This window comes from Sabethes cyaneus, chromosome 2 (genome assembly GCF_943734655.1).
Source record: "Sabethes cyaneus chromosome 2, idSabCyanKW18_F2, whole genome shotgun sequence".
Classification (NCBI taxonomy): domain Eukaryota; kingdom Metazoa; phylum Arthropoda; class Insecta; order Diptera; family Culicidae; genus Sabethes; species Sabethes cyaneus.
The window spans coordinates 37,486,174-37,510,935 of record NC_071354.1 but is presented as its reverse complement, the minus strand read 5'-3'; the positions used below and the strand labels follow the sequence as shown (position 1 = coordinate 37,510,935).

Here is a 24,762-nt window from a genome sequence, read left to right as displayed (position 1 = left end):
AAGATTAAACAACTTCGCAAACACTGGCCAATGGAATGTATCCGCAGTTTTCTGAATTCTGAACAGACAGCATTCTGCCCTGCTATATAACCTAGTTTTTCTTTTTTTTTCTATCCCGTTTGCGTAGTTTTTGTATTGTTTTCCGTCGTGTTATTTTCCGTTTTTTCTCTTTCCTAACTTTTTAATAACAAACTGTTTGCTCTACGTTGTTTGATGCATGTGATATGAATTTCTGAATGCGGTAAATATTCAGAAAAACCGAATTTTTCAGTTATAACTTAGGAACAACAAAAAATGTTATTATGAAAATTTTTTTTTAGAGTGGTTTCAACCCAAAGGGTCATTCACCAAAATTTTATCTTAAAAGATGAATTAAATCAACAAACAAGAACAAAACAAGGCTATTAGAGTTGACTATAGAACAATTGCGGTGCTAGTAGCTCAACGACCCTACTCACTCCAGAATTACTGCCCAGCCGAGATTCGAACATACGACGACTGATTTGTTAGACCTGCATCGTACCTCGAAGCTAACTGGGTGGTCGAAACTTAAACTTCAAATTGAGCTTAAATTGGTCTTGAAACTAATTAACTAATAAAGTTTAATTTTTAATTGAACTTCAAACCGGAACAGCGTAATTAATTAAATTTTACACAGAAGGTGGGGCACCATTCTTGGCACGCCCATACTGAATTTTCACATCAGTCAAGTGAAAATGGAATTGTTAAAAATTCTTCAAAATTTATTTAAGAGGAACATTTCTACGAAAGGTTACACTTTTATGTCTCATCAACCACCGATTCACATTAGACCACTTGATAACGGTAATATCTCTTGAAGAGTGAGTTGCAACATAAATCTATGTTTATGAAAAGATTTCTTACAGAAAACAAACAAAACACTTATATAAAAAAAATAAATAAAGTCTGCGAAATATTATTTTACTGATACGCTTATATGCCAGCAATAAATTGAGCACAGCTAACGTATCCAATTCCCAGGTCTCATTTGCACCTTCACCAAACCCCGACCAAGTGGCGTCCATGTCATCAGCAATTTTACATAGCCAGCATAGATAACATTTCATCCGAAGCGGGAATTTGAAGCTATGCACGGTTGGCATTTTGAAATGTGATGACCTTTTTTGGGAAGCAAAAATGCTGTTCGAGGAGTGACAGATCCCCCCAATTCCCTCCTGCCAACGGTTCCACCGTTTTTACAAAACTGATCTACCGTCTACTATGTAGGAATCAGGAAGCCATTATTCCCCATCAACTAGAACCTGCCAAACATGCATCATATAAATACTTGATTCTTGCTCCATGTCGAAGTTCCTCGAACCGCGCCGGGCGGTGAGTGTAAAGCTTGTCGACAGCCGGTTATAGCCCCGGCTTCGCACTGAATGTCCTTAGAAACAGGTTGAAACGAATCGGTACGCCCGTCCGACAAGGCAACACCGTCGCTGGAGAGTGAATGTTTGGAAAATAGTTCACCTTGAATTTATTATGCTAATTAATTTAAAAGATGCCACAGACTGTCGCCGGTAGGCTTCTAGTGACATTTCAATGCGCCATGGAGTCAAAGTCAACCTGTGTTCGTCATTTGAAAAAAAAAAAATCTTTCAACATAAGCTTCCATGAACGGCATGCACCCACAAATCGTTCGACTAGTGATGGCAAATGTTCGAAACGTGCTGTATTTGAAATTTTACGTTTTTGGCTTTCGCGAACGATCGCTGCGGTTGATATCTTACTTTCGACAATTACTTGCGGACGATGTACAGAAACTGCTAAAACAGCGCGCACCTGAAAACAACAAACAGTCGAAAGTACATCTCCAAATCCACTCACGTCGCGATCACGTTGAACGATTGCGGCTGCGGCTGCGGCACACCATAGGAAGTTACATGTGTGGTACAGGACGGTAGCGACCGACGACGTTCCATCAATGTACTATCCATTTTTGGCTGTGCTGCAGCGCACACGATTCGATCGTCATCAGGCGGGTGCAACGTGCATCTGTTTGTTATGCAAAAACACGATGAAGCACTAACGCCAACCCAATAATACCATCATCATACGCAATCCACCCCGGCGCGGCGGTGAAGCACCACCGCGGCGGGTGGTGAACAGTTGTTTTGTCCAAAATTCGAGTTTTCTTTCACATCACAGTGGATTGGGTGAATTTCGAAAAAGTTCAACAGGATAATCAAATACATAACATACCGTATCAGATAACTGCGCACTGCGAATTGTTACTCAGAATATTGAATTTCAGTTTCGAATGGTGAAAAATTTTAAAGGTGTCAGACTTTCACAAAAATTAGCTTATAAAGCAATTCAGATAAATTTAGCGTGAAGTCCTCGACAAACCTGGCGGAATTTAGTAACCACATGAATTTAGGATGCCCAGGCTAAGTTCAATGTTACCTTAGCCGCGTAGCGGCCTGGGGAAATCGACACCCAAAGAGAACTCACTCTCAGCAGCAGCACTCGCCCGGTGAGATCCTTTTCCCCAGGCCGAAGTGCCGTGCGCACCCAGAGCGAATCGAAAATTGCGCGCCGTATAAAAGCGCGCTTCTCGCCGGACACTCTTTTGCGTTTACTTAAGATCGGCGTCGAAACGAACGTCGCATTGTTTTGTCCCGGTTGTGCACAGAGGTCTGTTGCTCCTTCAAAAGAGCCTGACCGTTTAACCCCTCCCCTCTCGCGGGCTTAAACCAGCAACACAATCAAGTTCCTCAGCGCATTTTTGTCGTATCGTTGATTTATTTTCCTATTTCAACTCGCCCGTCGAGGTGTCCGTAGTAGAAAAAAAAACAGACCCGAACCAAAACTCTCCACGCTCACCACGGACTGGTTCGATCCAAAAAGGCAACCACAGTGCCCTGCCAGTGCCAGTTTGCTGTCAGTGTGAAACAGTGCCTCAACGCCAGCGCCAGCCAGTAGCTCTCTCGGCGACGAATTTGCCCCTAGGACTGAACTGCGGTGTTGTGAGAACTTCCAAAGTGTCTAGTTTGCCAGTTAGTTAGTGTATTAAGTGCACGGGGAACCGCGCGCGAATTGTGCCAAGTTCTAACGACAAACGCGGCGATCAAGGGGATCACCTCCGTCCGGTCCGACCGACGACGGTGTGGTGTTGCGACCGACAGCAAACGGAGTGCGCGATTTTACTACGCACGGTTGTGGTGAAGTCGTAGGTGTGTAAGTCCGGAAGAAAAAGTTTCTTCCGCTGCACCCCGCGAAAGGATTCAAGACTTTGATCGGTTTCGTTTGGTTCGGTAGTGCTATCCGCCACGCCACGAGTAGTGTGCCAGCGCAATCACACCGAGCAGGCAGGCAGGCAGTGTCGAATATGGTCAAACCGTCTCTTGCCTTAATTGGCATTCTGGCTCTGGTGGCTTCCGGTGAGTACTCGCAGAGAATGCATTAATTACGAAGTTAAGCTATTGATTTTTGAGGCACTCAAGCGAGGATCCTTAGCTTTGTCAGTTGAGCAAGGAATTTTAGTAATTTACTAAGAAAAATGCAGCGAAAAGTGATATTTGCAGTTAACTTTTTGTGAGGTTTAGAAAAAATGATTTCTTTTAATTGTTAACTTCGAAGCATAAATTATTATGTTTCCAACACAAAAATTAAATTTACTTTTAAAAACCACAACCAATTGAGTATGTTTTTTGGTAGTACTCTGATACTGTGCAGATTTCGATTCACTTTTAATGTACTTCCACATTATTTTTAATCACTTTCCATTTTTTCCGTGTTATGCCAATTTAAACATAATGGTAACTTTGCCTTAGTTCGTTTGTTAATTTTGTCTTTATTACCAGCATTTCCTTACTTTTCACCATATGATTTGTTAGTTTCAATTTTCTCTATCAAACATACTGCAATTTTACATATTTCTTTTTATGGCTTTATCACGGTCAATTACATTTTAATTTAGAAGCTTGTTTTTCTTAATTTCGAGTGAATTATTTTAAATGTTACTGAATAGCTTTGACTAAATTATGTCTTGATACTTTAAATTTGTCTAAATTCAAAATTAATTTCAATGATTTGCTTGCTTTTCTGTTAAATTGGTTTTACAACTGTCAATTTTATCTCTTATTTGAATATTAATCAGATTTACGTCTTGTTTGTACAAAGTTATTTTCCAATGAATATTTCTGGATTGTTTTTTTGATTTTTCGCTGTAAATTACGCACTCTATATGCAAACTGAACTGGAAGAAAACTCAACATATAAGTTAAGCACAGGCGAGAATATTGAAACAAAATAAATTAAAAAAAAAAATTACACTAAAGTTAAACATAGTGGACTCACAAATAATTTCAATGATAAAAATATTGAGATAAAGCTGAGCTCTATTTCAGAAACTAAAAAACAATGGCAAAAATTATAAAACAATAAAAACCGTAATATAAAAAAAGTAAGGTTCACGCAAAATTTAAAAGCGAATGCGAATGAAAAAAAAAAATTTGATTCAAATGTGATTCATGACATCGCTAAACAAATTTGATTAAAACTGAAAATGGGACTAAACTATAGAGTGAGTAGTAATAACTATCAATGAAGTAAATGGTCACAACAATAAGACACTTGCGTCAATTTTAATTTTAAATGTATTTCATGTAAAATCTACTCATAAGGATTACCTGCGAATGGTCGAAATACAAATAGCCGAAATTACAAATGGCATAGTACTTCTAATGGCCGAATCACAAAAGGCCGAAACACGAATGACCGAACGTCATATTCGGCCGAAAATATTCACGGCCTTCAACCGGCTAAAACGTTGGGTACATGCCGTCCTTACTCGCTGCCACTCGTTCGGACTTAACTAGTAGAAGATAACCCCCTACTAGTCAGTAAAACTAGAAAAATCATCTAGGAAACAGGTCTCGCACTTTATAATGAACGAAATTCATTTGCGCTTAGGGAAGCAAAGACTCTATATCTATACTACTACTACTATACTACTATCTATACTCTATAGTAAATAGGGTCACGAATATGTTTTGTTTTCTGTTTGATTAAAGTTATTTATTAGCTTCTTGGGAATTTATGTTTTTTATTGAATTCGGCGAGATTCGGCCTTCTGTGACTGTTGTTGAATTTCAGCCATTCGGGACTTCGGCCATTTGTGTTTCGGCCATTCGGCGCCAGCCCACTAATAACATTTGTCTTAAACTAGTCTAATTCAAATCTTTCTCCCTTTACTTTAATTGCAAGCCGCAATCGTTGTTAAACAGCATTACAGTTGGCACGCACGATATCTTGAGGCATTTTATCCCAAATCTTCTCCAAATGTTGCTTGAAAGTATCCACTCTTCCGGCAGGCCACTCTTCCGAAAACTTGCGGTCAGGAAAATTGTCCTCACACCAAGCCTGTGTAGCTTTCGCTCGGTGAGACGGTACAGAATCTCGTTGGAAGCAGTATGATGCATTCTTGTAGTGAGTGTTTTTTGACGATGGGAAGCAAATGGTTCTTCAAAAAATTATCGATGCAATATTTAGTGCTGATTTAAACACCAGGTTCAGCAATGGAACCGCAATGGAACCTTTAAAATTTTGGAGAAACATCCCCGTACCATCACGCTGGAAACATTCTAGAGCCTTTGATCAGCCAGTTTGTTCCGAAAAATATCAGAAAGATGTGTTTACATCCGATCATTTTGCTGATTGTGGTGATCCTGTAGCAGGAACATTTTTTCGTCCGAAAATAGAATTCCTCATCACAATCGTCGTGCCGCTTTGGCAGCTGCCTACATTTTGCTTTTCAATTGTTTTTTGTATGGAATCAATCGAAGATCATGCTTAAGAATATTCTTCATAGTTGATTGAAAATCTCATCTTACTTCTTGACTGATCTGGTTTCCATCGAATTCGCTCTCTTACTCATGTGATGGCTTCCGGTGTCCTTACAGTGCGTTTACGGATAGGCTTGGAAGGAAAGTATAATTCAAGAACCGATTTCCTTGTATCGCTCGATGGAGCAAAAGATTAATCTTTCGTTTATTTTGAGTCGCTTCAGCTTCTTTAAAATATCACATGGTCAAAAAAATTTCAAAAACACTTATCACACTTATTACAAGTTCCCTTTTTGCGTCCATCATTACCACGACTCTTAAACGCATGAAAATTCAAAACAAACTTGCCAGCTGTGTTGAAATTTGAATACACTCTAAACGAAATTTAATCAACCCATTTTTAATTTAATACGTTCAAAAAACACTGACAGTTGTTACCACTCACCTTGAAAATAAAAATTGAGACTAAATCATTCAAGAATACGAATTAAAAGTTTAACAATGCCACAGGAGTAAGTGAATCTAAATAAAATCAATAGAAGAAATCTCAGATAATGAGCTAAACCTTTAATTTTTTAACCAAATTAAATCAAATTAAACCAAATCACCAAATTAAATCAAGAGCTCCATTATCAACAATCTTTTATCATTCTCAAAGGTAATATTCTCCTAATATAGTATCCCTAGGACGTAACAAGTTGTGAAGGATGTGAAGAACGGTACATTATATAAGAGAGGGTCACAGTTGCATCAGTTGCACCCACACGGTTTATAGTTCGTTACTTTTCACGTTAGACTACGTCTCTCAGGAAGGTAGCTGGTACAGGAGATAATTCCAAACAATCGAGAAATGCGAACGTCACGAAAAAATGAAAGATTTTAAACGCTAATAGCTCTACCAATTTTGAATGGATCACCAAATGGTGAAAACTAACAAAAAGTTTCAAGGTCAAATTTCCCCAGGTCGAAAATTCTTTACGACACGTTTAAACCTATACCAACTTTATATCTGTGCTTGGGAAGTACGCCAGAGTGCTAAACCACCCCTTTCCTTCAACCGATGTTATCGTTTAAACCTAAAATCTAGTCGAATTCGATGTCCTAAACCTAAAAGAAAGAAACGTCATAGCAAGCAGTGAGCGGTCATCCTTTCCTTTTGTCAGATTGCATTCATATACTGCAAGAATTTGTTCGGAACTGTTGTCTTGCACGGAAACAGCGCTGAAGGGATATTTGTGCATGTGACGTGACGCAGCAATTCTGAAAGCGAGGAAAATCAGCGACTGTCTTATGCGAGAATAATTTTTGAGCGTTTCATTTGCTGCTTTGCATCCGTTAGTTGCTCGCAATTCTTTACATAGTTTAATTGCATTTCTGTCAAGTATGCAAATAGCTATGAAGTAGAGCCGCGAAAGGAACTAGTAAGTTGCAGAGGACGTAAGCTAATTGATATTTTACCTGGCTGTTCACATATGTATTAGTTGTAAGATAATTCTGCCTTAAATAAATCTATGACAATGAATGGTGTTATCAACAATTTCGTGGAAATTGACGAATGTGAATCAGCGTTGTACATGGTAACACCGAATATGTAGTTATTTATTTGTCCGGTTTAAACGTAGTTGTAAGCAAGCTCCTTAAGTAAGCTAACCTCGTCAACTGCATTCCAGTTTCAAACCAGTTACTTAACGTTGACTAGTGCTACGCAATAGAAGATGAGTAATTGTGGCCTGATGGTTCAACTCTTAGTGGAACTACAAACTCAAACAAACTTATAAAAATGATATACAGAGTATAGTCATTTAAGACATTTAAACTTAACTGAAAATTTCAACATTGTCAAACATTGTCTAATTATACCCGCACTCGTAGTTCTACGTGAACCCGCTCGCTCGTGCCTCTAGTCACAGACCTCCTTACTTTTTTTACCAAGCTAAAATATCCAGCCAGTCTGGTTAAGATAAAAGAAGCGGTAAATTCTGACGACACCACTCTTGTTGTGAATTTCAACTTTTACCACAGTTTGAAATAACTAGACAGATAACTTATCTTTGTAAATCTCACTACGCTTTGCTACATATATATAACAATTTTGAAGGTTGTAAGCATCTTGTAACAAAAATATTTTTGAAGCACTCTAGGCTGGTTCTACTTCACTGTTAATCCGTGAGCCCATTACTTACTGATCGACGATTGCGACACATTCAAATCCTTGGTTATTGATCGCTTGGATCGGACCCTGCCCGGCGAACGTATCGCTGCCTAACATGTTTTACTATGGTTTCAGATGAACCGTGAACACAGGTCTATGTCTTTGACTGGTTAAACAAAAGCGAACTAAGCATAATAATAGGACTGTTTACCCGTCATTGTCCGAACCAACGCCATCTCTAACTAGTTGGTTGGTTGGACAATGAAACTTGTTGCCAAGTCTGCGGATTCGAAAGGCCGAAACAGTAGAACATCTGCTCTACCAGTGCAGTGCCACTAACCATTTACCGAAGACTAAGAACCTTCGGTAAGAGAGCCTTTCGAAATCCGTTCTGCAAATCCCAATCAAGTAATAAACTTTATAAAAAGTGCTATGCCGGACTGGGCGAGGAGGCAAATTGACAAAGACGAACACTTCCATCAATAGTGTTTTGTCGGAAACAAACACCTAGACAAAAGAAGAAGTATATCACAATAGATCAAAATAATGGTCACGGTGGTGCTAACCTTTCAACAAATAGAAAAAAGACCTTTTATGGTGCGGGAAATAAATCTCTAGCTGATGCCAATGTATTTGAGCTTTGAGTTTTGATTCTTTGAATGTAGCAGCACCAAAAAATGACACTTTCGGCAAAAAATATTCACACTTTGTATAACTGACATTACAAAAAATGCCCACTGACGAAAACTAATGACTCTTCTTTTTGCCCTCTTCCCAAAACATACTGTCACTGCCTCACGAAATAGGGTCTTTTTCTAATTCCCGTCGTAATAAGGAAAGCCATTCTAATTTTCATCATTTGCTGGATGGATTTAATGAATACTCCAAAAGTTCTTGTGCTGATTTGACTAAAACACACTTACCTTCCGATCCGTGAACTTTGAAATCACTGAAAAGCGACTATTAAAGCATATTTTTGAAATTACGCAACTGACTTCATTGCTAAAATTCGTCGTACCGTTTTAAAATCCGTCCATCAAAATTTTTCATCGTCCGAACTAAAAATAACAACAATGTTTACGAAGCTAACGCGCATGTATTTGTGTAGGACGGCATGACAAATGTTATTCTACAAAATTTCTGCAGGTCAGGCAAGTTTTTCTGGCTGTAGAATAACGACAATGCCTTGCGTAAGTTATTTTAATTTATGAATGACGGAAATTAAAACGATTAGTCGACATTGTCTTCATCGTCGCACGAAAAAACGTAGGAAATTTGGCTGGTAGGACTTCTTTAATGATAAAAAGCATTTAAATAGATCTCAGCTCACTTTGATTGATCGCGTATGATAGACAACCAACTAAAATAGTAGGGAATAACTAGTTTTGCATTGTGTGTCATAAACATGCTGATATTTTTAATAATTTGTGTTGGATAGGACGGGAATAGGCAATTACGACGATGTAGCAACATACCCTATCATCAATCAAAATCAAAATTAAGTCAACTAACCTGTTGGCTGCAGGAAGATTTTGCAACTCAAAGCACTAAATAGTAGGAGTTTTAGGTCACCCCGCTGTTTGAGCTTCAAATTCCACTGGTTTTTAGAATGAATTAATGAATGACTTTGTCTGTGGTGTGCACTTGAAAAAGAAACACTTCAACTGATTTAAATCATGATTGCAAATCCACGACACCTGTTTGTTTATGCGTAACCTAGGTAACGCTCATCGGACATCATGTGATGTGGCATCACAGCTAAGTTACTGGTCGTAGATCGAATTTTGAAATAATTCAAAATCGGGGAATAAAACAATTAGATTGTTCTTGTTTTGCTTACCCATACTTTGGCTTAACATGCTAAAACCTACCAAAACAGAGACAAAGCAAAAGAAATTTTTTTACCACTTTTCGGTCATCGCATTGTTTGAGCTTTCACTTCTATTTCGCGGTCCCTGGACTTCGTATAGACACATTTTTCGAGCTCTTCGAAGCTATTGTAGGCTCTATAGTCAACTCATTTTACATTAAAAAGAAGTTTTTAAAACCAATATCAAAAAAAGGGGAGGGGTTCGCTGAGTTGAAATGGCCTAATTAACATAAGCTGAACATATTCGCACAAATAGTTATATCTAAATGCGTGTGCAATTTGTGTACTCAGTAACGATTGAACTGGATCCAACGTTTTTTAATGGCATTTGAAAGGTAAACCTCTCAATCTAACTAACAATCACTAACTGGATGCGCGAGTGTTATATATGAAAGCTTATTCCCTTTATGGGAAAGCTAATAATCCTAAGGCTCTTGATTTTACTACCAGCTGCGTTTGAGTACTTTTGTTTCCCTCCCTTTGAACATCACTATTGAACAGTTGATCGCTACTGGCTTTTTTCAATTCAATTCAGTTCAAAGCTTTAAACAAACATGTGTTCATAATGGAGTAAAGAATTATCAATGCCATTCGAGACGTGTTTTTCAGTGTGCAGTGAAGGGAACATTGGATTTGAATACTAGATTCATATGAGAAAGCAATGCACGCATTTTCCCTAATTTAGTTTTGATGGCATAAACAGCGTAATTAGAGTAACCTAATTGTGCTTTCGTTTTTGTATATCTTCGAAAGCTGGGCGATAAAAGTGAGGAAGTTGTGCAGTCCTTCAAGCCATCTAATGATGAGCATTAAAGTGCGTGATACTTTAGTTCGGATCATGCGGATAGCCACGACTATTGTTAGTTAATGTGATATCAATAGTAAAAGTATAAGTTGAAAGTTGTCGAACATGTGTTGCAGAGACCAGCATCTTTAGCTTTACCTGTTTTGAGTCGTAATCGTAAAATGTCTTGAAAAGGTAACTTTCAACAATTAGTAAAGGGTTCAAAACAAATTATCCGTAAGATTCCTCAATCGGTTGAATTTGGGTCCCGGGGTAGAATATGTCCCGTAGCTCTTATTTAGCGTTCAGGCGGAGTGCAAAAGCAAGCGCGGTTAGTTCCCGTGAGTTCCGATTTTTAAGCTGAGCTCCGAAGATTTCAAACTAAGAACTATCGTATGTGTGATTTAGAAGAAAACGTGGAAAAAACATCCGTGTCTATGGGAATGAACGCGTGCTTGACGTAGGACTACGTTCGAAACCAGAGATCTCTCTATTACCGGTTTGAACATTAATTGCCTTGAAAGGATTATTTTAGAAGCACCGAGAGAAGTTAAACTAAACTAATAAAAATTAAAACTACACTGCTAAAAGTGGAGTTTTTTTTTGCACTAATAGGCTAGATAAATTTCTAACCTGTTACTGACTCAAGCATCTGCCCTGCTGGACTCTCGACAGTCTCCGTGTGCCAAATCGTGTACCTACCCGTCGAAACTGTGTGCTTCAAGACACCGCTCACGTTGTACCATTAATAATTACCTATTTCAACCGTGAATATGTGCTATTTACACACAAACACAATCGCTCTTTTTCTGCCTGTTTACCACTTTTGAAAGTTGTTTTTCTTCTACCACTTTTGGCGTGATTTTTTTTTTCTTCTTCATTAATTTTGGACCTTGTGGCGGCTCCATGCCGTCGAGTTCCGCTTTGTGGCACGGTAGCCGGTTTCGGTTTCGTGTTTACGTGGAACCTTTCCATTCTACGATTCTGGTTTTTGCAAAATTACCTTTTTACCTGGTGCAAAGTGCAAAGCACTTAGAAAATCACAGTCCAAAAACCACCAAGTTTTTAGCTATTCGATTTGAGAAGTGCATCGCATTCCTTCTATCCGATCATCTATAACCCCAGGCGTGATATAACTTTGCCACAAACAAGGCAACTGCAGTGCTTTTGGAGACCTGTCCTGTCCTGGTACTGCAGAACACATTTGGTCATCGCATCTGGTAGTTGTCACCACACCAAGACCGGTTTCATCCACAAATAGCAGAAATCTTGTTTTGCCACACCGACTTCGTCTTCTTTGTCATCATCACGGTTTACACCTTTCTTCACATATTTCATAACACATTGCAATAGGAAGCATCCGTAAAAAAAAGCGTGACGCTTTCGGACCATTCGGTTTCGATATTTGGGTACACATGAACTGAAAACGTTGCTGCTGTGTTGTATAACACGCGCGCTACCTCTGGACCAAGACCGATATTCATACCTGAATATTCGGTATAATACGATTGGCACATTTCTTCAGCTTCGGACGCCAGACGCGAGCCCCAAAAAATAATTATTAACACATGTACGAATCCGTGCACTCGCCTCTGGTTTGACGACTCCCACTTGTTTTTTTTTCTGTACATACCGACTTTGGGAGCGGTCATGCCGGCAGGTTGGCGCTGCTGCTGCTGCTGCATATCGAAAGCAGCAGCCTTGTCGGTCGCCGCGCCGATGATGGCCGTCGATACGGGTTGGTAATTTTTTTTGCACAATTTGGGCTTCACGAATATGCAGTTGATTAATTATACACACGAATACCGACCGGTTCGCAGATTTGAATAACTGGCCCGGACTGATACTGAAGAAGGACACACCACCGCACCGCACCTCCGCACCACCCGGCCGTTGACGTAAGATCAGAAGTAACCTTTGAATTTAGATTTGGGCGAGTTGCGTCGTCCCACAAAACGGGCCCAGTGGAAAGTGGAGCGTGGTGTCCCATTTTATGAGGCGTGCAAAAGTTTGCATGCTGCGTTGAATTTTCAACCGGATTTTGGAAGTGCTTTTTTCATATTCAATATGTTCTGGTAGGGATTTAAAATCGCAGAAATCAACGACGCGTACATTAATTCGCATTAGCTAGGATCTTAAAAACCAATCTCGTCATTTTGATGCTGTCCAATTCTGTTCCGTCCCATCCGAACGTAGTTTATTCTATATGCTCTCTCATTTCCGACCAGTGAACTTTATGATTTAAGATCCAATATGAAAGTCTCTTGTATAGTGCTACTGAGAGAAGGAAATGAACAGAACAGTGAAAAGAGTTTACTCTTATAAATGATGAATTAAAAAAGGAAGACTTACGTTGATGCTTCCAATTATGCTGTCAATACGAACTTTAGCGATTATAGTTTGGTTCGAACAGCGAATCCTCCAGCTTGGGCAAAGATGAGCGGTACACAACTTCTTAAGCCTTGCTTCAATGACCTTCCCTCAACTAATTTTCCGCTTTTTCCACTTCACGTCTTGTTCTGGCCGTGGCTGATGTACGTTCTGATATGGCTGAAGTACGGGAAAAAGACGAAATTTACACATTTCTATTTCTTTACACATTTTGACAGTTTATAGTATGATTTCTGTAGATCAATAGAAGCTCACAATACTTAACGACTGTCAAGCAAATAAGTTTATTTTTTATAACCAATTGGAATCTTTGTCCTATTTGCAATAATTAGCTTTACACTTTTAAAGCAATAATTCAAAACAAAAAGGTGATGTGAAGTTGACTAAAATACGACACAACAACGCAACGAAGGCACGCCAAAAAGACAAAGTGATGAAGCGGAAAACGGCAAACATGCGGCAAAGAGTAGATGAAAGAAGTCAATGAAAAGATTTTAGAATAGCGACAAAAATTAAAAACAAACACAACTATAATAAAGGTCTTAAAGACAAAAAACATACAAAAAACATCTGTAAAAAACATAAGAAAAAGATAACGAAAGATCGATGAAAAACTGTAAAAAGACAACATTTTTGATTGAAATTAAAGAAAACTTTTTCTCGATTGAATTCTACTATTAATTTCATTCGCGACAAATACGAATTTCGCCTACGACTCGTAGACTTTATCAGTATCGTGAAGAAAATTACAAAAGGGATTCAATCGATAAAAAGTTTTTTTTTTTTTAAATTTCAGTCTTCGTATTCCACTAAGACGCTTAACAATAATTAAACAACATTTTCGTTGTCTTAACAACAAACAGGACGACGAAAAAATGGCGAAAAAGTAACAGAAAGAAACAGCAAATGACAAAAGGTGACAGCAGATGACCAAAAAGAAAAGACCACAAAGTTACACCAAAAGAGCAACAAAAAAGTCTATAAAACTGGCAGAAAGCCGCCAAAAAGCGAAAAAAATGGCAAAACCAGATGTCAAAAACCAAGATCAAACGACGAAAAGATGGCAAAAAGACCATGAAAATATGACAGGGCGATGACAAAAAGATGTCGACAAGGCAACAATAACATATCGACAACCGACAAAAGACGACGAAAAAGTGATGAAAAGTATGAGAATAGGCGATGAAAAAATGCGAGATGACAAATGTACGATGCAAAGACGACGAAAAAACGCCAACAAAGGTACAAAAAAAATTGAAAAATACATAAAAACGACGAAGGACGACGAAAAGATGACCAAAAGTCGACTAAAAGACGATAAAATAACGTTAGTAACCCAAAAGTTGGCAAAAATAGCAAAAAGTCATAGAAAAACACGAAAAAAAGGCAAGAACAGACGTCAAAAAACGTGGAACAGACGGTGAAAATATGATGAAAAGATGGCAAAAATATCATGAAAAGGGCGAAAAGCAGAACTTTTTTCTAGTTTTTTTTCTTTTGATTTCATTTTATCATTTACGGTCTTCAGCACATATCCCCTAAAACTGTCAAAAGTTAATCATTACTTACTGTAAATAACTATTACTGTAAATAAAATAACTCTTTTGAGTTAGGAAATATTGACATACTTTCTTCGGCAAAGTTGTAAATATCGTGAAAACGAGCAACTTTACTGAAGAAATAAAATTTCTGTCTTTATCGTTTGCTGAACTATAGGGCATATTCTTTAAAAAAAATTTAAAATTAGTTTTTCATTCTTAGCTTTTGTTAGTTGCATTTTACAAAAATACAATGTTCTAGTATTGTAGCTCTCAAAACACACGTTTTTGCAGAAGACCGCAAATCTCTGGGACTTATACTTTATAAGTTATCATACATTCAAACTTTAAATTTCCTTTGGGGTAAAATGGGACAAGTGGATTTATGAAATCAGTGCTTCCTTTTAAAGCTTAAGTCGAGTACTACAAACTTGTATGGGTTCCGCTTGTCCCCAACCACCCAAATGAGAACACTGCGTTTTATGTGTTTCGCGCTCGCTGAAGGCTCGATACACGTCCATTTTTTTTTTGTGTTAGTAGATAGACACATGGTTTTTTCGGCAAAGTCATGGAAAATATAAAGGTAAACAACTTTGCTAAAGGAATGACATTTCTATTCCTATCGAGTGCAGAGCTATAGAGCATTTTCCTTGGGAATTCATTAAAAATAAGTTTTTCATACTTAGCTTATGTTGGTTGCATTTTAAAGGAATATATGGTACTAGGCGATTATTGAAGGACTGAAAATACACGGTTTTGCAGAAGATTGCAAATCTCTAGGAGCTTTCCTTTCAAAGTTATCGCTTTTGGCTCGTGAAGTTCACGAAAAATAAATCTTAAATAAGCGATAACTTTGTAAGAAAAGGTCAGAGATTTGCAACCTTCTGCAAAAACATGTGTTTTGAGTCTTTCAATAATCGCCTAGAGCCATATAGCGTAAATTAACCACTAGTGGACCAGTTAGTACTTGAGCAGTTCTCTTCCACGAATTATTTTAAACTGGTAACGCTAAACACGCAACCGATGGCTCTTACAATACGAGTAACTTTCGGTTAAGCCCAAAAAAATATCAATTTATGTTGTAAATCTCTATATTCAACACAATTTTTAAAACAGATTGGAATGTCCTTTTTCCTTTAATGGACCTTGTGATTTACAATAGGATAGCGACCGAGTCCATTATAGGAATTGTAGTGTATTTTGCATGGAGAGGGTCCACTAATGGCGACATTTCGCATTGTTAATCATAAAATGGACCCTACCTTGTTGAAAATATCGATTTTAAGACATTAACCATTAAATTCAGCAAAAATTGTATAAACTGAACTGTGTAACATGTTTAGTACTTTCTGTTTCAAAAAAAAATGACGGAAAAGCGATGAAAAGACGATAAAAAGACAGCATTTTTGTTGTCTTGACAACAAACCAGACGACGAAGATATGGCAAAAAAGCAACGAAAGAACCAACAATAAAAATAATAAAAGACGATGAAAAGACCAATAAAGGTGTCATAGAATGCTGCAAAATACAAAAAACAAAAAATATGAAAAGGCGATGAACAAACGATAAAAAGACAGCAAAACAGTTATGACACTGTTTTGCCTGAATGCTAAAAAAGGCTACAAATGTCGACAAAAATACGCCATCAAAAGCAACCAAAAACGGCACAAAAGACAATAAAAAGATAGTTTGTTATTATTGCTGAAAAGAGACAAAAAGACGATGTAAAGATGCCAGAACGCCAGATCCTCAAAAGAACGAAAAACGACGAACAGACGATAAAAAAAGCAACGAAAGAAAATGATAAGACAACATTCAGCATGCTTTCAGAGTGTGAAATATTTAAGACAAAACATGAAAAACTCAAACAACGAAAAATGAAAGCAGAAAAAACAAAGGCAAAAGTTAATGATGAAAAATCAACACACAAAAAAATTTGGAATTAAATAAAAAGTAAATTAATTCAATTTACTCTTGACAGATACATATTTCGCCTACGACTTGCAGGCTTCCTCAGTGTCTGTTTTCGAACTTAAAAAGAATTATTAAAAATGTAGGATTTACTTCCAATTCCATTCTAATTTTCATTCTAGTCGTTCTAATTTTCATCATTTGTAGGATGGATTTAATGAATACTCCAAAAGATCTTGTGATGGTTTGACTAAAACACACTTGCCTTCCGATCCGTGAACTTTGAAATCACTGAAAAGTGATTATTAAAGCATATTATTGAAATTACGCAACTGACTTTATTTCCTAAATCCGTCGTACCGTTTTAAAATCCGTCCATCCAAATTTTTCATCGTCCGAACTAAAAATCACAACAATGTTTACGAAGCTAACGCGCATGTATTTGAGTAGGATGGCATGACAAATGTTATTCTGCAAAATTTCTGCAGGTCAGGCAAGTTTTCCTGACTGTAGAACAACGACAATGCCTTGCGTGAGTTATTTTCATTTATGAATGACGGAAATTAAAACGATTAGTCGACATTTTCTACTTCGTCGCACGAAAAAACGTAGCAAATTTGGCTGGTAGGACTTCTCTAATGATAAAAATCATTTAAATAGATATGATGATATGATATGATAGACGTATAGCGTATGATAGACAACAAACTAAAATATTAGGGAGTAACTAGTTTTGCATTGTGCGTCATAAAAATGCGTATATTTTTATTAATTTGTGTTTGATAGGATAGGAATAGGCAATTACAACAAAGCAGCAGCATACTCTACTAGACTTTTCACGCGTCTAGCCAGAAACTGCGGAATCGGCGATCATCTATGTAAAAAAACCTCTCGTTATTAGAAAACAGTACACATAAACTTTCAATTGCCGATTGAACTTTCATTTGAATTAAATTTGATTCAAATTTTGACTAAATTTTCCATTTTTCAATTTTGAAGCAAAATTATAACCCTTACTACACAGACACAGATAAAACACAGACAGTAAGACTACGGACTGCTATTTCGCTTCAGTAAAGTCTGACAACGCTATTCCTCAATAGTTGGTTCGTATATTCGTGCATGTGTCGTCTGTGTTTGAGAAGTTGAAAAAATGTACGGAGAATTTCCATTTTCTCCCCTATTTTTGTCTGTTCCACTTTTTTTCCAAGCTGGGAATTTTTATCACTGCGACCATTTGTTTGATCTATTGTGATATATTCCCCGTATTATTATAGCTATGTTGTCACCCTATTAGCACAGTTGTTACAAACCAGTTGTGGCAACTAAATTATGACTAATTTCAGTTGTATTTAAGTTTCTACAACCATAAATGCGTAAATTGTGCAGCTTGGGCAAGATGACGTATCACTATCAGAAGTGATCGTCATTGTTTGACTAATAGCATTTGTCCAGCCCGGTGATGCACTTCGGATGAAGTGCACTACTGAGCTGGGCGTTGTTCTCCAAATATTCATCATATCCAATCTTTTTCTATGCCACAGAAGCGACATATATTATCTTGAAGTTTTCCCATTAGCTTCAGATGATTTCGGCTCAAACAATGTCCTGTTATAGGACCAACATAAAAGCTTAGATCTTTCTTCGAAAGCTCTAGGATTTTGCGAGTCCTTGAAACGTTTGGAGAGATAAACTGTTTCGACTGCCTAGCATTGAAAGTGTTATTCCAATTTGATTCCACTTTCGAACATTCCCATGCTTTCATCTCCATTTTTAAGCAGAAGCAGATTAGATTAGATGATCCGAGTCTTGCAAGTGCATCGGCTCTTTCATTTCCATCGATTTCACAGTGACCTGGGACCCAGCACAGGTTGTTTTGGTTACGATAAGACAATTTTTGGAGTGATTGAATACATTCCCAGACAAGTTTTGATGTGCATGTCGCCGACTTTGTAGCGTTTAGAGCTGCTTGGCTGTCGGACATGATGCATATATTTGAATGTCTATAGTTCCTGCGCAAGCACACAGTCGTACATTCTAGAATTACTTGTATTTCAGCTTGGAATACACTTGGCCATCTGCTCATAGAAATTGACATGTTTATTCCTGGGCCAGTCACTCCTGCTCTCATTTGATTGTCCATTTTTAAACCATCTGTATAGAAAACTTTCGAGCCTGGACGAAGATCGGGACTACCATCTTCCCAAAAATCTATTTAACTTATTTTTGTCTTGATCTGCGATCGTTTTTTTTTCACGTAAATTATCTCATAAAAAATTTTCGATCGATTAATGCAAGAATCTTGCTAATCAGTGAAGAAATAAAGTTAAGTTATAAATGCAAATTAACAAGTCACAATGCAAAAATTCGATCCAAATCGTCCTTCATTTCATGTTGTGGAGAAATATAATATTTGATTTTAATGATTTTTACCATCCTCGGTCACCAATGCAACGCTATTTTGTATGGTGGGTTGCCGGTAACAGGTCGCTACATCCCCCCCTCCAAGTGCGTTTCAAAATTTAAAATTATTACTTGGGTTATTTCCTGTTTGAGCCAGCCTATTTTAAAAATTCAAAAACAACACAAAGTGGCGGGCATTTGAGCGTAAAATCAGATTTTTAGTTAAAATAAATTGTTTTAACCTTCTCTAATTAAATACAAATCGGAATATTGTAAGAATAGTTTTGAATCCTTTTAAACAAAGAAAAGAGCAAGTGCATTGATTGAACTGCTCTTCATATAACTGATTAGTACTAACAAAGTGAAACTCAATAAAAGTTTTACGCTTAGTGCAAACTGCTGTAGCTTTATCTATTTATGGAATTTTAGAAACGCTTTCAAAGTGGAAAATTGTGCTAGGAAAAAGGGAAAGAAAGTGATGATATAGCATTCACTTTACAGGAATCCTCCAACTCAGTGTCTCTACCATCAATACCATGTACCTAATTAGAAATTATTCCTACTGATTGAGTGTATAAATCACCTAACTTGTTTTTCAAAAACCACGATGCAATAATCAACTATTGAAACCACAGTATTCATCTTGTTCTACCACCTTCTGGACACATCGAACTTGGCAAGAATCTCAATCTACTAGCTTTGCTTTGCGGTTTTATTATTTACCACGCGCCTCCATTGACACACTTTGTTAGCATAACTTTTAAATCAAAAACGCAATGTATAAAACTGATCAAAAAGCTTTAAAAAAGTTTCGAGTACGTTTGATTAGGAACGGATAAATTGGTTGAATAGTATCGAAAAACTTAAACGTTTAGATTTTTCGCATATTTTCTCATAAAGGCTCAAAAATTTCTTCAGGATACGCCCATCTATATTAGCAGTGCCGATTTTTATGATTCCTTGTCAGTATTGAAATTGAAGCCACTTTTGTAACCTACTTGGATGAAATTTTTTCAACCACAAATTGGTTGAATCATTGAAAAACAAAAAAGTTTTATCCTCAACATTCCATTTCATTCGGAGCAAAAACCATGCCAAGTTGTTTGAAATAACCATACCAAATACATCTCCACCTATAAAAGACTTCGAGCCAAAAAAAACCAGTCGCATTATCTCCCGTCGAATCAAGCCGTGTGCTTCGACCTTTGTGGCGGAGAAAACATGACATACTTGCTCTGCCTGCCACAACCGGCGGCTCCTTCGGTTGCGACTGTGACTGCGACCGCACGCCTCGAAGGTGCTCGATCCTCGATCCTCGATCCGACAATGTTGCATGTTGATTTGGGCACCTTTTACGATCGTCCGTACACGCGAGCGAGCAGGATGATTTCGAAACCGCTGCGCTGCGCTGCGTCTTAGATATAAATACAACCTTTGTTCACGGTATGTTTACGATTAATGGCAAAATCAAGACACGATCCGTTGCAAATATTGATGGGTACCAATCCTCTTTTTTCCACTATAGCGAGACGCGCGCGGCGCTACTTCTACTAAGCACCAATGACGGTGATGGGTGTGAAGCATTCTCCCGCCTAGAGCTGTATACTGTACAGCTTCGAAGTGATCATATTTTGCCGCTAACGGCTTTATTGCGCTATGATGTTGGGTTCAGGTTTAGAGGGAGAGTACAGGATAAATGTCGCGAAGTAATTTTCAGTTAGCTCAACAACTGCACCACAGATCATATGTCACAACGGCAACATAATTATCTAAATTGATAACCTACTTGCACCCAGATGCATTGCATCATCCTGCTGCAAACGGTTTCGCTGGAATCAGAAAGTCGTGCCTTGAAAAAAGTGTTGTTTATTCCACTTGAGGAATAAAAAACAAAGGGAAATGTCGTGCCTCAAGTTCATGTCAGAATCAACCTATGAGAAAGAAAAATCTAGTTGCGAAATCGATCTTGAAGTATGTAGTTAGTCTTCGCTTCGCGAAGCCATACTCCTCCGGTCGGGTGACATTTGAAGCTTTGTATTATTGTGCACTATCATGTTGAAATTGATACTTCAAATTTATACTGTAGTGGATAGTATTACTTGAATCAGTGAAAGCCAGGGGACGAAACTAAGCAGAGTAGCGTTCATGTGGTCATAATTCTACGAAACACATGAAACAAGAATGAAGACTTCTCTCATACTTATATTTTAGGATATTCAACATGGCCAAAATGACCATGATTTCACACAATTATTGCAAAACACCACAAATAAGCACTTTATCCTTAGTTCATTAATTTTTTTTTAACAGTAATGATGGCTCGTTAAACAGATTTAAGAATAATTATGCCATCATAAAAACAGAAATCAAAACAAGAATGATTCAGTAGAAGATGTGAATCAAACCAGTAAGAGACCGCATGCCGGGTGATATGAAACTAATAGTTTGCCGGACGACCAAGCAAATTGATTCGGCAAAAAAATAACTAGCTACTTAACATACATACCGAAACGATACTCATCATCGAATTCAATATTTTGATTGTTTCATTATAGTGTTTATCCCCGATTACTCATTATCCGTGTTTTTTTCTTCTTGTTTCTCCTTTTGTTATTTCAGCCAATGCCACAGTGCGAACGAAACGACAGGCAGAGGAGACCAAAAAGGAAGAGTCATTCGAGAAAGAACTTTGCAAGGACAAAGATGCCGGTGAATGGTTTCGGCTAGTGCCCGGCGAGGGTGACAGCTGTCGTGATGTCATCCAGTGCACATCATCGGTAAGTTGTGTGAATGCGAAGCGAAGACTCTATTTTTAAGACCCAATTTGAGACGGAACCGATTAGCCTAATTGGCACGTAATGATCTAGTTTAAAACGTCGATCTCAAGTGTAATGTACGTTTACGAATAGAGTACTGTTATTGTATGCAAATGAACAGAGCCATAAGTACCATAAACATTGACCCCATTATATGACATCAAGGCTTTGGTAAAATGACATCGCTGGTTTTTGCTTATGTAGCCAGTCTCTACTTTTATGCTCTATTTTCCGAAAGTAAATATGTTCTTGTCCATCGAGCAGCTAAATTACACTGTCTTTGGTCGGGACTGCAGCCTTTCGAATTCGTTTACGAGATTTTTTTACATTAAATTCTATGGACAAGGCGGAAAACATGCTGCCGACCCGTACGCGAGGGAGTGTGAGAAGTATAGCATCCAACGCTTACTCCACTGACGCAAGCGTACGACAAGCAAACGCTGTTGCTGTGTGCATACAATCTGCTACCGACACAACCGCGAACGCACAGCCTCGTCGCGTCGTTCTGCACAGGCCGCTCGCGAAACCAACAGCTCGTGAGCTGTCAACAGCCCGCAAGCGTGAGTAGATTGTATGGTTGCAGATTTTGCTTTACTTCTTCTTTTCGTCTTTTCATCTTACGCCCTCGCTTAAGTCGCGGATACGAGTGCGGGCCATCGTAAGCGTTAGGTGTCAACTGCTCCGTGGCTGATAGCTAAATACACACTCGCAAAAACTCGTCGTAGGGCGTGAAAACATAAGAAAGCGAGTCCGAAAGAGAGCCTCATATCAGTCTGTTTGTTATAACGAATACGCGTGTGTCAGAAAATTAGACCACACGAGTGCAGGCTTTGCAACACTGCTTTAAATTAGGCTTGAAACAGAACTTGAAATTGGAGTTTCAAGTGGACTTTAAATTTAACTTGAAATCGGCATTAAACTGGACATGAAATTGACTTTCAGAGGAGGTGGGCCCCAGCCTGGAATAGTGCCATTAGATAGAACAGCAATCCATAAACTCAACATTTTAAATATCTTAATTCGTAGTCTTGAAAAGGACTGTTTTGATTTTCTCCTCATTTGGCGATGACGTCGAAGTTTACTCCTTCTTCAATGCGATGAATGATGACACTGAAGTTCTCCGTTTGATTGAATTGAATGTGTCCTTCACAGTTCTACAAGCAGGTTTATCTGGGTCTGAGGCCATTAAAGCCAATTCTCCTCTAATTCAAGTCTAATTTCATATCCAACTCCCAGTCTAATTTCAAATCAAATTTCAAGTTCAATTTCAAAGTCCAATTTTGTTCTGATTTCATGTTCAATTTAAAGTTCCATGTTAATTCTAATTTCGAGTCTAATTTAGTTCCAATTTCATCTCCGATTTCAGGTCCAATTTAAGTCTAATCTAATGTCTGATATTAAGTGCAATTTCAGGTCTAAATTAAATCCAATTTCAACTCCGATTTGAAGTCTAATTTCAAGTCCAATTTTATATCCGTTGTCCAGTCCAATTTCAAGTCGTAATCAATTCTGATTCAAGTCTGCTTTCAAGTCCAATTTTAGGCTCAATTCGAGCTCATCATTTAGTCTAATTTAATTCCAATTTATGTTCGATTGCTGCTTCCAATTCAACTCAAGTTTTAAGTCTTATTTTTAGTTCATTCACTTGGTTATTTCACCGATTGCTTGCTATTTTTCTGTCCAAAACTTGCTTTTGAAAGGTCGGTGCCCCTCCATCTGTTTCGGTCTGAACACGCCAGTGATCTACACTCCATTCAACTCCACATTAGTTCAGGCAGTCCTTGAGTACATGACCAGAGAACTTTTGAACTGGAACTTTTTACGTAGGATAGCCAACGTCTAGACTTTCTAGACTAGATACCGTGTTCGAGCGGAAAGTACTGCGGACGATATTTGGCGGAGTACAAACTGAAAGCGGAGTGTGACGGAGGCGTATGAATCACGAGCTAAAGGCACTGACTGCTTGGGGAGAGCCCATCCCATCGTACATCTAGCGAAAGTTAGCCGGCTACGGTGGGCCGGACACGTCGTAAGGATGCCGGACGACAGTGCGACGAAAATAGTCCTCTTCAACAACCCCACCGGCGCCAGGAACTGGGGGGGGGAGCAACGTGCAAGATGGCTCGACCAGGTCGAAAGCGATTTGGGACTTCTAAGACGACTAGGCAATTGAACTTGACATTGGATATTAAATTAGACTTGAATTTGAAATGCTTTGAACTGAACTTAGACACGAAATTAGACGCGAAATTTTTCTTGAAAGTAAAATAGATCTTTTTCGTCTCAAGTTTTCGGAGCGTCTTAGTAGAAGAGGAAACCTAAAGTTAAATCAAAAGAAAACTATTCCAATTAAATTCTACTATCTTCATTTATTCACGACAGATACGTATTTCGCCTACGACTTGTATTTCGCCTACGGCTTCCTCAGTGTCTGTTTCCGAACTAGTTCGCATTATTCATTTGTTTTTCTACGAAATCGGTACATATAGAAGCTGCATCAAGTTTGAGCATAGAAGCATTTTTAGCAGCATTCACTCGCTTCTCCTGCCGTTATGGCTTACCTTCAAAAATGGTATCGGATAATGCTACCAACTTTCGCTCTGCTTGCAATTATCCTCGTGACGTGTATCAAAGCATCAATACCTCTGAACACAATCGCCAGGTGGGTCCTTTTTCTGGCTGATAAAGGGGTTGAATGGTATTTCATACCAGCTCGTTCAGCACATTACGGTGGACTGTGGGAGTCTGCAATTAAGTCCGCGAAACAGTTACTCTCGAAGATTGCGTGTAATTAAGCTTTTACCTATGAGGAATTGGCAACCTTTCTTGGTCAGGTCACAGCTACAATGAACTTCCGTCCGGTTTCGCCAATTTCGGATAATATACATGAACTGCAGGCCCTAACGCCTGGCCACACCTTGGTTGGAAAGGTCCTCACAACGGTTCCCGAGATCAACATGTTAGAACGTCAAATCAGCTCACTGTCACTGTCAACGTATAACAAAATGGCAACAATCGGCCAGAAACATCCCAATTGGAGCCTTTGTCTTGCTTGACAAGGATGACGAAAAACCGAAGCAGTG

General features: G+C 38.3%; 1 protein-coding gene across 1 annotated transcript in view; it reads left to right on the top strand.

The window, feature by feature from the left end:
- Positions 1 to 3,310: 3,310 nt before the first annotated feature.
- The window catches only part of LOC128738219 (chitin deacetylase 1), a 47,136-nt gene continuing 25,684 nt past the window's right edge, over positions 3,311 to 24,762 (top strand). Inside the window, exons 1-2 of the mRNA XM_053833197.1 lie at positions 3,311 to 3,407; positions 21,483 to 21,640. Of these exons, the coding sequence (XP_053689172.1) occupies positions 3,356 to 3,407; positions 21,483 to 21,640 (210 nt within the window). The 5' untranslated portion in view covers positions 3,311 to 3,355. The remainder of the gene's footprint in view (positions 3,408 to 21,482; positions 21,641 to 24,762) is intronic.